This window comes from Poecilia formosa, unplaced genomic scaffold (genome assembly GCF_000485575.1).
Source record: "Poecilia formosa unplaced genomic scaffold, Poecilia_formosa-5.1.2 Scaffold980, whole genome shotgun sequence".
Taxonomy (NCBI): Eukaryota; Metazoa; Chordata; class Actinopteri; order Cyprinodontiformes; family Poeciliidae; genus Poecilia; species Poecilia formosa.
Genome location: NW_006800919.1, coordinates 1 through 14,238, shown reverse-complemented (window position 1 = coordinate 14,238; position 14,238 = coordinate 1). Strand labels below are relative to the sequence as shown.

Here is a 14,238-nt window from a genome sequence, read left to right as displayed (position 1 = left end):
CGAGACTGCAAAACCCGACACACCAACCTTGGATTGATTACAAGAAAGCATATGACTCAATGCCACACACCTGGATCATTGAGAGATGCCTCCCCTAGATCCACCCCTGGTTAAATCTAACTTTTTGTGTTGAAACAGGCGCTTCCCTTTGTGACCGTGGTGGTTGGAGGTCCAACCTCAGGCCAGGGAGTTACCGTGGTAACCGCAGCGGAGGACGCTGATGAACCCCGGAGAGTTGACTTCAGCCTGACAGGCGATGGATGCTCTCTGTCACCAGGGTTACCACGCTGGGCAAACTATGTGAAGGGTGTCATACAGCACTACAGGGGTAAACATACGATCTGGTAAAAATGGACGTGAAATGCTGTTTCACGTCCTGTATTTTATTAAATTACACTTATTATTAACAGGCTGTTAAACTTGTTATACAAAGGAACTTTTAGCACTTTTTAACACTTTACGTTGGACACTAGATACAAGTCTGACAAATGCTTCCACCAGATGCTCACTGCCAGTCTTCGGTGAGCTGTTGCAGAAGAAAGAATTTTGTCTGAAATTTTTTCAGACAAAAAATGTTATCAGTGATTAGGAGCAATACTCCACTTTCTGTGTGATCTGTTCACTTTTTTATATTGTGATGGAGGTTCATTCTTTATGTTTCTGCTGTCCCCCACAGTATCTTAGCTCTTACTGATACAGGTAAGGTAAGGTAATTTTATTTATATAGCATATTTTCAGCAACAAGGCAATACAAGTGCTTACACTTTTACACTGTTTAAATACAGCTATTTAAGCTCCTGTTACCCATGAGCCTTTGTGTAAATTTGGTCTCCAACTTCCTGGCTGGCATTCCTGCATGTTAAGACTGGGGATGCACCAATTTGTCAGCCAGCTAATTTCCTTAATTTTGGGAGATCGATGACCGGCAAATACTTGCATGTGAAGCCGATCTTATCCACTGATCTTATGTTCCTCAGCAAAGGTCTAAAAGTTATCCACTATCCCCTTCAGCTCTCCCACGAGAGACTAACAGATCGGCCCACAGGGTCATATCTCCACATTTTCATTTAATAGTCACTTTCTTGCTATATTTAGCGACATTTCAGACAAAAAAAAATAGTATCGTCCAAAATCAGAATCGGGTCAGGTTTTTTAAAGAACCATGATCTGCAATCAGCTAGAAAACTGCAATCGGTGCACTCCTAGTTTGGCTCTTGGAGAGCAAGTACAAGTTTACCACTAACATACAGACTTATTTACCTTTTTCCAAGCAGTGTTGCTGTCAGCAAAGAAATATCAGGTCTATGTTGAATTAAATACTTTTAACTTAAGTTATTTGTTTTTTTGCAGTGAAGTTGACAAAGAAGCCAAATATGCCACCATACATATCCAGAGGGCATTTCATTAGGTCATCTGTGAAGGCATAGTTCTGTTTAAAGTGTAAAAGTTTACAGTCCCACATGCTTTCAATGCTTTTAAAGATTTTATTGGCTCTAGTTTAATTATTAGTTTCCAGTTGTCTGACAGGAAAGTGGGTAATGAGAGAGGGAAGACAAAGGTCATCAGGTTGAGACAGAAACCTGTGACAGGTCACCACACCACCCCCACATACTTTCATTCTAGCATAAAGATCTTCATTAGACTTTATTACAGTGACTATAAAATGTTTTTGCCCCCTTTTATGCTTTATTCTGTTATTGCTTCTACAGATCAGTTAAGGTCAACATTTACTTTAGTTTTTTGTTTTACAAAAACAAAACAAAAACTTAATGTCCATGTGAAAATTGATTTTTCAATATAATGACAAAACTATGAGACATAAAATAGATGATTGCATAGATTTTCACCCTCCTTAAGTCAGTATTTAGCAGATGAACCCGTGGCTGCAATCACAACGCAGCATCTGTGTGGATCTGATCTCAAACAGTACCAACTCGGTTAGCGAGGGATCAGGGTAAACATCCCATTTCAAGTCCTGCCACCAATTTGCTATCGGATTGAGGTCTGGTCTTTGACTAGGCTGTTCCAGAGCGTCCATGTTGTGTCTTCAGACCATCTGTATACGTCTTCGGCAGGACGTTTCGACCCGTCATCTGGCTGGAGAATAAATGCTCTCTGCAGCTGTAGTTCTCTGGCATATGGAGACAAACTGTCCTCCAGGATTTCCATTTATTCTGCTGCATTTATTAAACCACCAACCTTTACTGAGAAGTATCTTCTCAGCACGATGCTGCCACCACCATGCTTCACAGTATGGATGGTGTGTTTCTGGTGATCTACAAGAGATCTTTCCTGCCAACAGCCATTACTATATAATTACTCTTTGAAGATTTTGAAATGAGTTACAACATTCAACTTCCCTTTGGTATCAATAAAGTACTTTTGAATTTGAATTTGTTACCACCGACACTGAACTTCCATGGGTTCGGTTGGATTGGTGATGGCAGTAACACAGGCAGTAAAGCTCCTGTTAGCATCTCAAAGAGCATCCAGCTCTGCCTTTTGAGGGTGGCAGCACGACATTTATTTTTAGCTCATTAAGGTAAAGATCATCTATTAGAGCCTTCCTTGGTTCTGCTGATATAAATGGCTCAAAGTGTTGTGAAGAAATGTACAATGTCCAGATTAGGTCCTTTGGATTTGTGTTCCACTCCAGCTCTTGCACTGCGCTCTCCTTTCTTTCATGTGGGAAATTATTCAGATTCGCCTCAATTTTGATTTATTTATTTATTTTTTATCACAGCTGATAGTGACACAGTGTGGCATTATCTAAAATGACACCAGTCAAATGCAATATATATAATATATAATTTGGAAAATGATATAGTATGGTTTTTAAGTAATTATTTAGCATTTTACTGATGATTTGATACATCTAGTGCCATCTAGTGTTTGTAAATACAATACAGCAGGCAGGTCGAATGGGGGCGGGGGGTGGTACCCCTTTTATTCTTCACACCCCAAGTGCTCTTTTTTTTTTCTTTCTTTTTTTTAATGTGTGCATCAGGAGATCTGCTTATGCGCTTCTATTTATAGCTAAATATACATTTAGCAAAATTAATTAATCTGGCTGCCCTCTGTCTAAAAAGCTTGTTGACCGATTCTCAGTGCATCTGCCTCCATGCTATTAAGACACCGGGCACATGGTAAAGAGGAGGGGGCGGAACTGCGTCCTCTATCAAATTATGGGCAAAATTATATATTTTTTCAACATACACTTGTTTCTCAATAAAACCGTAGGTCTGATATTGAAGTTAGAAAATTTGTTTTTATTCATTTTTGTTATTGTCCTCGTCGTAGTGGTAAAAAACCCTCCTCGCCCTCAAACACAGAGATGGTTCGGCAGCAGAAAACACTTTTTGACTTTAATTTTATCAAGCTGGCCCAGTGCTGGACTTAATGCCAGGTTGGCTACATGCATGTCCCACCGCGGTGGGTCAGAATCAGATATCCTCATATAACGAAACAGTTACCGCGACACACCTTAAAGCTCCGGCACTGCCTGTGGGTTCGCACCACACTGACGGGATATGGGCTTGAGGTGAACGACTGTGAATAAAAGTTACTACAGAACCTCAACTGCTATGGAAGATTTGGCCCAGTGCATTTGGAGCTCACAAAATATCATTTTCACTAATGTATTAGTGAAAATACTGTACCAACAATTTGGCATGTTTCGCTTTATGCTGTGGTCCACAGTTAAATCAATCAAGATAACTGAAAAGCAGGGGCGCCCTGACCTATGGAGATACCAGGGGATTCCCTTGTGGGTCGCTCCATTAGTGGGTTGGTGGCCGGTGGACTAGCCACACAGCTCCAGCGTGCAGCATGCAGCTCTGTACCAAAATGCACAGCACCATCTTGTTTTATTTCGCCACAATGCCTTAAACCGTGCCATTTCAAATGCCTTATGTACCTAGCCCTTTCCCCTCCAAGGTCTTTGCATGGCCCTTCTCTCCAGATCTCTTCAGGGTTTTCTGTGGGTCTGGACACCGAGCCGGTGAAATCAGCTGATCCCTGCTGTAAGCAATGTGGTCAAGTTGTTGTGCCCGATAGGGTAAAAGGAAAAAAAAAAAAAGTCGGAAAATGCAAAGTAAAAAAGAGGAGCAGCCGCAACAGGCTGCATACTCATTGGCACATGCACACTATAAAATCTCGATCTCTTGATCCCAGACTGAGGAAGCTTCATCGTCGTCTTGAACTTCTTCCATTTTCTTATACCCGCACCAGCAGTTGCTGCCTTTTCACCAAGTTGTATGCCTATTGTCCTGTAGACCAGTGGTGCCCAACGCCCGGGCCGCAGACCAGTACCGGTCTGTGGACCAATTGGAACCGGGTCACGCAAGAAATAATTAAATATTTCCGTTTTATGTCTTATTTGAGTCTGGAGGATCTTTTATTTTGAAAATCCTTTAACCGGATTCTCTCGGTTACTTGCGCGCCAACACTGGGCCCACAAGTAGCAAAACGAGTCTTTGGAAAGTTTCTTTGCAAAGGGGAAAAGGCCCAGAGAAGAGACAGGAGGATGGATTTATCCCGGACCGGTAGGTGAGTCTCACATTACAAGCCCGCTCTGCATAACATGTGGCGACCGGCTCGCTAATGAGGCAATGAAGCCTTCAAACTGCTTCGCCACGTAGAGACCAAGCAGGTTGTGGATATAAGCAACACTTCGGGTGTTATTGTCTCTCATCACTCCCAGGTGGGACCGTCTCGTTGCAGAGAAACAAGCTCAGGGCTCCCATTAGTCATTATCGTGAGTTAAAATTTTCACGAAAGTAAAATTTTCGTTTTTGTGGCTCATATGTATCTTATTTTGAAGGGATATGTAAACGTTACCATAGCGTCCAGAGTCAGAGAGCGTTTGGGTAGTGGTTGAGAGGAGACGAGTAGAGCTTGTAAATCTGGTTTAAACGGCAAGATTTAAGAATTGTCGGCCGATTTTCCAAACCTCTGTGACCACAGAGCTGATAAAAGTACAACAGGTTCGATCGGTTCGTGTGTCCAAGGCAGGAGCAACACACCACACACGAACCTATTCCAGTCATGAACATCCCGATTCCAGAGGATAATCTAGTAAAACCCCCAACATAGCGGGAATTTAGAATAACCAAACACAGATGACGATGTAGAAGCAATAGTGACAGTTTGTGGAGTCATTTTAAGAGATAAAAGACGCAATAAAAAGAAAAGGTCTCATGACTCCCAGAAGTCATGGATAAAAGACGACGGGAGCAGCCGCTCTATTTGCTGCACTATGATTTGGAGGTGACTGTTTTTTCATAGTTAACATTTTAACTGAATAAACATAATAAACATATATAATAATGACCTTTACATGTAATAAACATTTCCACATATCATCTCCGATATCCACCGGACTCTCAGTTGCGCAATATGTCAACTGTTTGGGATTCCCCTCTGTTCTTACGTCACCGCGCTTTCTGATTGGCATTGGATGATCAGCAATATAATGCTAATTAATTTCTTAAAAGTCATAAAAAGTGATTTCCTGATCAAATGTCTTCAGATCTGCATTATGTGGGAGTTTTTTCATGAAGACATAGTATTAACTCAAGCAGCGACAGATTTACACCAGATCTTTCAGGATGTCATAATTGTTATCTTATCTAGCACCACAGCTGAAATATGCACTGCCTTTGGGTTTTATTTGCTGCAGCTCCTGGTCTCCCAAATTTCAGAGCAGTGGTAGCTAGCAGTGTCCCCCTGGGTGGAGGACTGTCCAGCTCTGCCTCTCTGGAGGTGGCCTTCTACACCTTCTTGCAGCAGCTCAAGCCAGGTGAGTCCAAGTGGAGCTCCAGCCAATTTACAGCACAGACTTGGATATTCAGCACAAAACTTTACTAAGACACACTTCCAATGGCTTATTACATTTGGTGCAAGTGCACACTATGTTAATAATAAAACTTTAATGCAACTGAACATCATTTGTCATTCTATGTGTAATTATGTATGTTAGATTATGACAGTTCTGGTGAGAATCTAACATGCATACTTCTGAGTGTTGGAGTATGTGGAATGGTCAAGAAACTTAAATCACAATCGTAAATTTAGCCTTAATATGTTCATACTCTCAATACGAGTAAATGTCTTATGTGTCAATCACATTATTTTCATACCATCAACAATTCCCTGACATCCTTCTGTCTGGATAGATGTCAGGGAATTGTTGATGACTTAAGTGAGTTTGTAGAGTACATTTCAATGTGTTGGTTTTCTGGCACAGACCTGTAATTTTTTTGATAATTAAAATTTTATTGATTTTCTGGATACAATCATACATTAAACCCCACCAAACTTCCCTCTCTTTCATCCCCAGTGCACAAACATACATTGCGTGTTACAGTCTTCTCAGATAGCAAGCGATGGTAATTCAATGTTGAATTATGGTCAAAAAGGTTGATTTTTGATTAAGGTAAAAATTGTGATTGTTTTATGGTGGATCCGCCATCAAACAATCATCCAGTTCTAGCCAATTAACCACTGTTGAAAAGATATCACTAAATCAATGTTGTTTTGTGGTTGAATTCTAATCATTGAAATGCCAACGCCTGATCCAGTGTTTTTCCACCCTGGTCCTCAAGGGAAACTGACCTGCAGGTTTTAGATGTTCCTCTGCTTAAACACATCCCATTCAGATGATTGCAATTCAGTAAAACCCTGCTAATCAGGCATCAATAGAAATTTATGTGTGCTGAAGCAGGGGAATGCCTAAAACTTTCAGGGCAGTGTGCCTTGAGGACCAGGGTTGAAAAAAACTGAATCAGTTCATGCTGTTTGTTACATCCCTTACCCCCCTTTCCACTCCCTTAAATAAAATGTACTATTAATGCCATCTTGTCATTTTTTAAGTTTGTGTACACACATTTTTGGAATGTAAGAACTTTGAACAACATAATACCCATCGTCTGCCAACAAAATTGTGTGTTTAACATCAGTGAAGAAACTTTTAATTGTATGTTGTGATGTAACATATAAACATAAAATGATTCATGAACAAAAAATAGTCATGAATCAATATTGATTCATTAACTTTGATTTAATATAAAATCAACACAAATGTCCATGTAGATCCACATTCAGATGATAACTAAATCAGCATTGATTCAGTGTCAGTTATGGTTTAAACCCTAACATTGATTCAACATGTAAATTAACAACCACTTTCAATATCATTTCAGTGTCAATGTGGATTCAATGCTTCTACCTAACATTATTTCAACATTAGGCAGAAACATATTTCTGCCTAAACAAATATGGCACAAATATATTTCTGCCATATTTCTTTTCTTGTATGTGTTGCCCTGTTCTTTCCTGTGCTCCCACAGATAATGGAGAGAAACTCGGAAAAGTGCTGGCATGTCAACAGGCTGAACACACCCACGCTGGTGTACCATGTGGTATTATGGACCAGTTTGTGTCTGTTTTTGCCAGGGAGGGACATGCTTTACTCATTGATTGCAGGTAAAGGGAAACATCCAGGTGCATGACATCAATCATCCTTCATTAACTGTTCTAGTCTATTATCTCTATGAAACAGAAAACAAATCATTGTCATAAGTCGTATTTGTTTTTGTTCTGAGTCAGGTCTCTGGAAGCCACCTCAGTCCCTCTGGCAGATCCAAGCTTGGTCATCCTCATTACCAACTCTAACATAAAGCACTCACTGACTGGCAGTGAGTACCCAACAAGACGCAGACATTGTGAACAGGCTGCCTCTGCACTGGGAAAAGACAGTCTGAGAGATGTTACAATTAAAGAACTAGAAGGTATGGAGTGGTTTTGTATGTAAGAGCCTGTTAGTTTTTATGTAAAACCATTTGCAGTCACCTGCTTCAGATTTTTATGTCTTATTTTATTCAGTTTTTATATGCCAGAAAATAATATTACTTTGTATATTTTCATGGTTTGGATTTTTCCCTGTGAGGTATTTATTTCACAATAAAGGTAAACTGTGGAATTTTAATTGAAAGTTGCTAACAACTTCAGTGACACGCAAACTCAAAATTTAAGGCCGAGGCAGATTCTTTTTGAAGAATATTATTGTAAAGTTTTATTGATAGCTGTCCTTTCAATCAATCAATCAAATTTTATTTGTATAGCACATTTCAGCAGCAAGGCATTTCAAAGTGCTTTACATAATTAAAATAAAAACAGTGAGAAAGAGAGAGATTTAAAAAAAAAAGATTAAAAAAGATAAAAACATTAAAACCCGCGCCCCTTTTAGGACTTCAGTTCAACGTCGTTTAACTGGGACTCTAACCTCTCGGACTTTAGTCAAAACGCCGTTTGACAAGGACTCTAACCTCTAGAACTTTAGCAATTTTAAAATTCACTTATGTTTCTGTCATCGTAAAATTCACTTACGTTTCTGTCGTTATCCATTGCACTAATTTGCAGTTGGAATCAAACATTTAGTGTACAACATAACTTCTTTTCCCCTCATTTCCATGTTGTAAATGTCAAACTGAGAGAATCTTTTATTCTTTCTAGTCAAGTTTACATTCTCTAATAATTGTGGACAAACTATTGATATTCTCTTTGCATGGAGGTTAACTGGGGATGCACCTATGAATGTATTTTAAGAGTGAGAAAGCTCAGATGTTTGCATTATAACAACTTTCTATAGACCCTCATATATTCAGTGTGGCAGAATTGCTTTTTGATTACTAATACATTTCAGCTGGTTCCATAACTTTCCATGTCTGTTTTTCCCGTGTTGAATGCCATTCCATTCCATCCTTGTGCCATTCCATATTAGTAAACTTTTGATGTGAACTGGATAGTAATAACTGCATGTCATTAGCAACTTTAGAAATACCTTTACTTAGAGAAACTGGTGATTTGTTCAATACATACAGTATTCCACCTACTGTGTAATTTTGCATAAACAGCACTTTCTCAACAGAATGTTAAGTCGTATTCCAATAGATCTACAGTATATTGTGAACATTTTCTTTCTTTGTCCTGGGAAATTGTTTAAGTCTTTAATAGTGACTGGAGCACAGCAGGTCCTAATGCTGGTCAGTTAATGAATCATCTGGGTTAATCGCTTTAATCTTCATACCGAATCAGTAATCAAGAGCTAGGGTGACATGGAAAGTTAGCTGACTTTCTCAATACATGGCAGGCTTAGATCATTCTCTTGATTTGGTTTCTTACTCAAGTCAAGGATTCACCAGAAACACTGCTCACTCACTGTGAGGTGGATGATAAATCAGATATAAAAACCATGAGTCATCAAGGACAGAAGTGGAAAAAAAAGAATGCTTGTTTTACTACAAACAATGGATAATCAGATTTTTTTCAACCTACAAGCACACAAACTTGTTTTCATTACCTAATTTAACCCTTCTCCTTAAAATAGTTATTTCTTTTTACTCAAGGTCCTCTGAAGACCAATCATTTAGTCAAGTTCCTTTCATATTTCCACCATTCCCAACATTTCAGAGGCCAAGGAGAAGCTGGATGATGTAATTTATCGAAGAGCTCGTCATGTTATTGAAGAAATACAGAGAACTGTCCAAGCTGCTGAAGCCCTAAAGAAAGGGTCCTACAAGGAATTTGGCCAGCTTATGGTGGAAAGCCACAATTCCCTGAGGTAAAGGTAAATATGATTGTGAACAGAAACCACGAGACGCTCCGTAACATGATCTGCTTGTCAGGGACCTGTATGAGGTGAGCTGCAAAGAACTGGACGAACTGGTTTCTGCCGCCATGGAGGTAGAGGGGGTCTTTGGCAGTAGAATGACTGGTGGAGGGTTCGGGGGATGCACTGTGACTTTGCTGCAGGCACATGCCATTGACAAGGCCATACTACACATCCAGGTAAAAACAAGACCCTTTCAGATGAAGGTATTTCAGTATAAGTTGCAGGGAGTTTCACTTGTTGGTCTGTGACTGTTTTTCTTTTTTATATTACTGTTCTGTTTGGTCTTAGGTGCAGAAGTAGACGTTAACTTTGAATGGATGTTAATCTTTTACAAAGTTAGATTATCTTTTTTCTAGTCTTAAATTTTTAGAGCCAAAAGAACACGAAATAGTGGATTTTTTTAAGGTCATATCTTTATCAGCCAGTATGGAATAAAGAACTTCCAGAATATCTTCTTCACAAGACTGTAATACAGCAATCAAATGCTTTCAGTTAGGCTTTCTTCAGCTCTACTGCAATACAGCTTCAAAGGAAGTTGTTGGTGGTGCACCACACAGACAGTTGTTCTAACTTCACTCTGTATGTGGCCCCACTGCCATGGTATCATCACCAAACTTTATGATGGTATTGTTTGGGTAGGTTAGGTGGTATTGAATGGGATGATGAAAACAATTCTTTCAGAGCGGGTCTCAAGTCCCTAACAGACTACTTGATAAAGTTATTTGAAGAAAATATTGAACTAAGGAAACCATGTTGGACTTCCAAGCACGCAGAACCTTGATTTTCTGGAATTCCAGACTGTCTACTCAAAGATTCCCTGTAGTCATAGTTCCTATTCACGACCAAGTTGTTATTATATATATATTTCTGATGTTTGTATTTGTATATGTTTATATCTGTTACTGCTGTCTGTGTGTCCGTCTTATGACCTTCTGCTGCCTTCTTGGCCAGGTCACCCTTGTGAGAAAGGTTTTGACCTCAATGGGTTTTTAAAGGATTAATAATAATTAGAACAGGGAATAAAGGGCTAAGAAAAATAGATTGTTCCATGATTATTCCCGTAACTATCAGAACTTTTTTCAATTGATTTTTGACTCCTGTTTATGATCTTACTGTGCATTTTTCCTTACAATAGGAAAAATACAGTGGAACTCCAACTTTCTACGTTACAACTCCGTCAGAAGGATCAAGGACTCTCAGTCTGATTTGATCTCACTTCTTACTTCTACTGTTTGAGAATCTACATTTTCTGCACACACTGAAAGAAACTACCCCAGTAACATGAAAACAGGCTACCATGAACTTTTTACCACAATGATGCATTGCTTTGTCATATGCTAGATAAAAATTGCACCGTTTTAAGTTCATAACATGTACAGGTACAAAGTGATTGTACTTTTATACTTTGAAATAAATCATACTTTTAGATACAGTGACATTCTTTGATTTTTTTTAAAAATAAAATGTTTGTATCTAAACTGTTGAAGATGTATTCAAATGTAGGTGTGTTGTTGTGTGCACCCTCATTAACTTCAATACCCCCAAATAAGATGGGTGTTGCGGAAAATGCACTCCAAAATATGGTTACATTTCACAAGAAAGACATTTCACAACCAAGTAACAGTTGCACATGTTGCAACTATTATGTTGCAACATGTGCAGAGCTTTAAACCTACAGTATGTGGCTTTTATATACATAAAAAAATATGTTCTTTACATATGTGTTAAAACTCTCTTCTTTGTGACAGTATGAGACGGATAATGTGAAAAACATTGAGCTTTTCTGCCTTCTGCAGAAAGGGGGATCAGGACAAGATGGCAGGTTGAGCGGCTGTGTTTTCTAGAGCTCGTAGAGCAGATCCTAAATTTTACTCTTCTTTTCAGTTAACCCTCCACTAAAATCCCAGGAAGCCTAGACTTGACTAAAAAGAAAAAAGCAACTTCTAAGACAAAACACAGCTGCGGTATGGACATCACTCAAAATAAAAGGGAACGAGGCAACTCTGCACCCTCAGTGTCAAGCAAGAGAAAAGCGACTCAGGTCGGCTGAAGAGGAAGAAGCGGAGGAATACAGAGCTAAAACAGTCATAATTCACAAATGCACAGGTTAAGATCCACAAATGCACAAGTTTCACAAATGGACAGATTGACACACACTGCACGATCGAACACGATATTTTGCCTACAATTTTTTTGTCAGCTAATGTGTGGTCTCAGGTTTTGAAAATCGGCCAAGGATTGGCCGGCAATTCTATAATCGTCAGGGCTGTGCAGAGACCACTAAAGGGGCAGGTGCTCAAAAAAAAAAAAAAAAGGGCACATCTAACCGCATTCTAGGACAGGCTATTAACAAAGCCACACAGCTTTGAGAGTTTAATAAACTATGATAAATTACAAAATTGTGAGATATACAATCAAAGCTAAGGAAAATCTCTAAATAGAGCATACAACTATGCATATGCAAGATATTTTATTAGTAGTTTCTTTCTGCAGGTCTATTTTGTTATAGGAAAGTATTGCAATATTCAAACCTGCAATTTAGCAAGATGTGTAAATCAGAGCTAGACCACCAGACATATTTTGTCTTTACAGAATTACACTATTAAAAATATAAACAAGGGCACAATTAAACCTTTTAGTGGACTGTTATCTATAAAAAGGAGCTGCCTGTTTGCTACACTTGCAGTGGAGATAAAGATGGTCCATTCAGGAAAGCAGAGCTGCATCAAACTTTAATGTGGAACTGCAGAAAAAAAAAGAAACAAAAGCAAAAATTGAATTGTTAATGCATGTCACCATGAGAAAAGCCTACTGAGTTTAGCTTAAAAAAACTTTTTTTTAAAATTAAAATCACACATTTTTGTCTCAAGGAGTGAAAACATTATTTGCATAACAAACTTATTTGCACATGTCAGAAATCTTTTCTTGCTATTCTGTTTGTTTGTGACTAAAGTTTTGCTTGTGATTTTCACATGACGTCGGGGGCAGGGCCCAAAATCGCAACAAAAGATTCCTGATGTGTGCAAATAAAAGTTTGTTTAGCAAATAACTTTTTAAGTTCACGAGACAAAAATGAGTTATTTAATTAAAAAACAAAAAAAAAAGTTTTTTTAAACAAAACTTTTTGTTAAAAAAAAAAGGGAAATCATTACAATTCCACAAGTTTTGATTACAATTTTATTTTACTTAACTGAGGTTAGTCTTTTTTTATTGAATAATTGGGGAAAAAAATTTAACTGCATACTCTGCGAACCAGACCCTAAACTTACTTAAAGTCTGGGTTGAGTTTTTGCCCCTTTATTAACGACACACTTTTATTACATACATTATATCTATCATGGTAATTCATTTACCCAACACTAGAATAAATGAAATGTACATTATGCAGCAAAGGAAATTAGAAGATCGGACATATATCCATTATGGAGATGATCGGTTTTGGACGGGTGATGTGCTTTTATTGCATAAGCAATACTGAAGATTGACTGTTATCATTAACGATACAGGGAAGAAGCTTTTCAGTTCTCTTGCTTTGCTAGCAAAGTCGTTAGCTAGCAGCTAGCTAATAGCACAACAACAACAGCCTAATGTCCGTATGATAAAAATACTGAATCGATAGATAAGAACAGTTTTTCCTCACCTGGCTGTCTCCGCTCAGTAGTTCTTCAGAGAAAGGCAGACGCAGAGGCCCGTCAGTGTCTGTTGTATTTCACCTCTGCTTAAACCGCTACTCCGTGCTGAAGCAGAAACGATACAACGTTCAACGTTTTCCATCATCTGACAAGTAGCAAGTAGAGTCTACTCCACTTTATTTACCAAAAACGTTTTTTTTTTAAATTCACCAAAAACTGTTCTGTAATCTGGAACGTTCACGACGTTGCGCTCCGCAATAAGCATTTTCTCTGAGAAGGACCTCGCTGCAGCAAACAGAAAGGGGCGAGGACGGACCACTGTCAGTGGACCACTTATTTGGAAATGGGATCATTGCAATCTGGAAGTGAAGGGGGAGCTATTTCCTATACTTCCGTTTTTATTTTCTTTTGAAATCTGTGATATATTTTCACCTTTAGGAAGGAGTTTCACTCTCAGAAAGTATTTGAACTTCTCTCTTTTATTTACTTCACGGCAGCTCACAGTTTTTAGCAAATTCTGTAGCTTTCGGTGTACTTCTAAACCTGCTCCTAACCCTACCTCGCTGCTTTCACCGGGGAACACTAATGCCCCTTTTCCACCGGCTCTACTCGGCCGGCTCGGCTCGCTTTAAATGCGTTTCCACCAGCCCTTTTCAATGGGGCTGGCCCTGCTTTTTAGGGTCAGCCGGCTGGCCCAAACCAGGGTCAGCCGGGCTGGCCCTGGTTTGGTAGGTGACGCAGCTTCGCTGCTGTTCACTGATTGGCTGAGGGCGTGGACAAGACGGAGCAGCGGAGAGAGAAGAAAAATGAAGGCGCAACGTTTGAAACTCGCTGCAACACGGAAGTGATGGAAGATACAAACAAGCCGTTAACTAAAAAAAAGATGCCGGTTTTTTTTTCTTTGCTTCGGATTTCAATATTCAGCGGCAGCTC

At 39.1% G+C, this 14,238-nt stretch overlaps 1 protein-coding gene across 1 annotated transcript in view; it reads left to right on the top strand.

The window, feature by feature from the left end:
- galk1 (galactokinase 1) overlaps positions 1-11,156 on the top strand; it is a 14,248-nt gene extending 3,092 nt beyond the window's left edge. The window contains exons 2-8 of the mRNA XM_007544037.2: positions 139-328; positions 5,681-5,800; positions 7,350-7,485; positions 7,609-7,790; positions 9,472-9,622; positions 9,687-9,849; positions 10,809-11,156. Coding sequence (XP_007544099.1) covers positions 139-328; positions 5,681-5,800; positions 7,350-7,485; positions 7,609-7,790; positions 9,472-9,622; positions 9,687-9,849; positions 10,809-10,883 — 1,017 coding nt within the window. The 3' untranslated portion in view covers positions 10,884-11,156. The remainder of the gene's footprint in view (positions 1-138; positions 329-5,680; positions 5,801-7,349; positions 7,486-7,608; positions 7,791-9,471; positions 9,623-9,686; positions 9,850-10,808) is intronic.
- Positions 11,157-14,238: the final 3,082 nt, after the last annotated feature.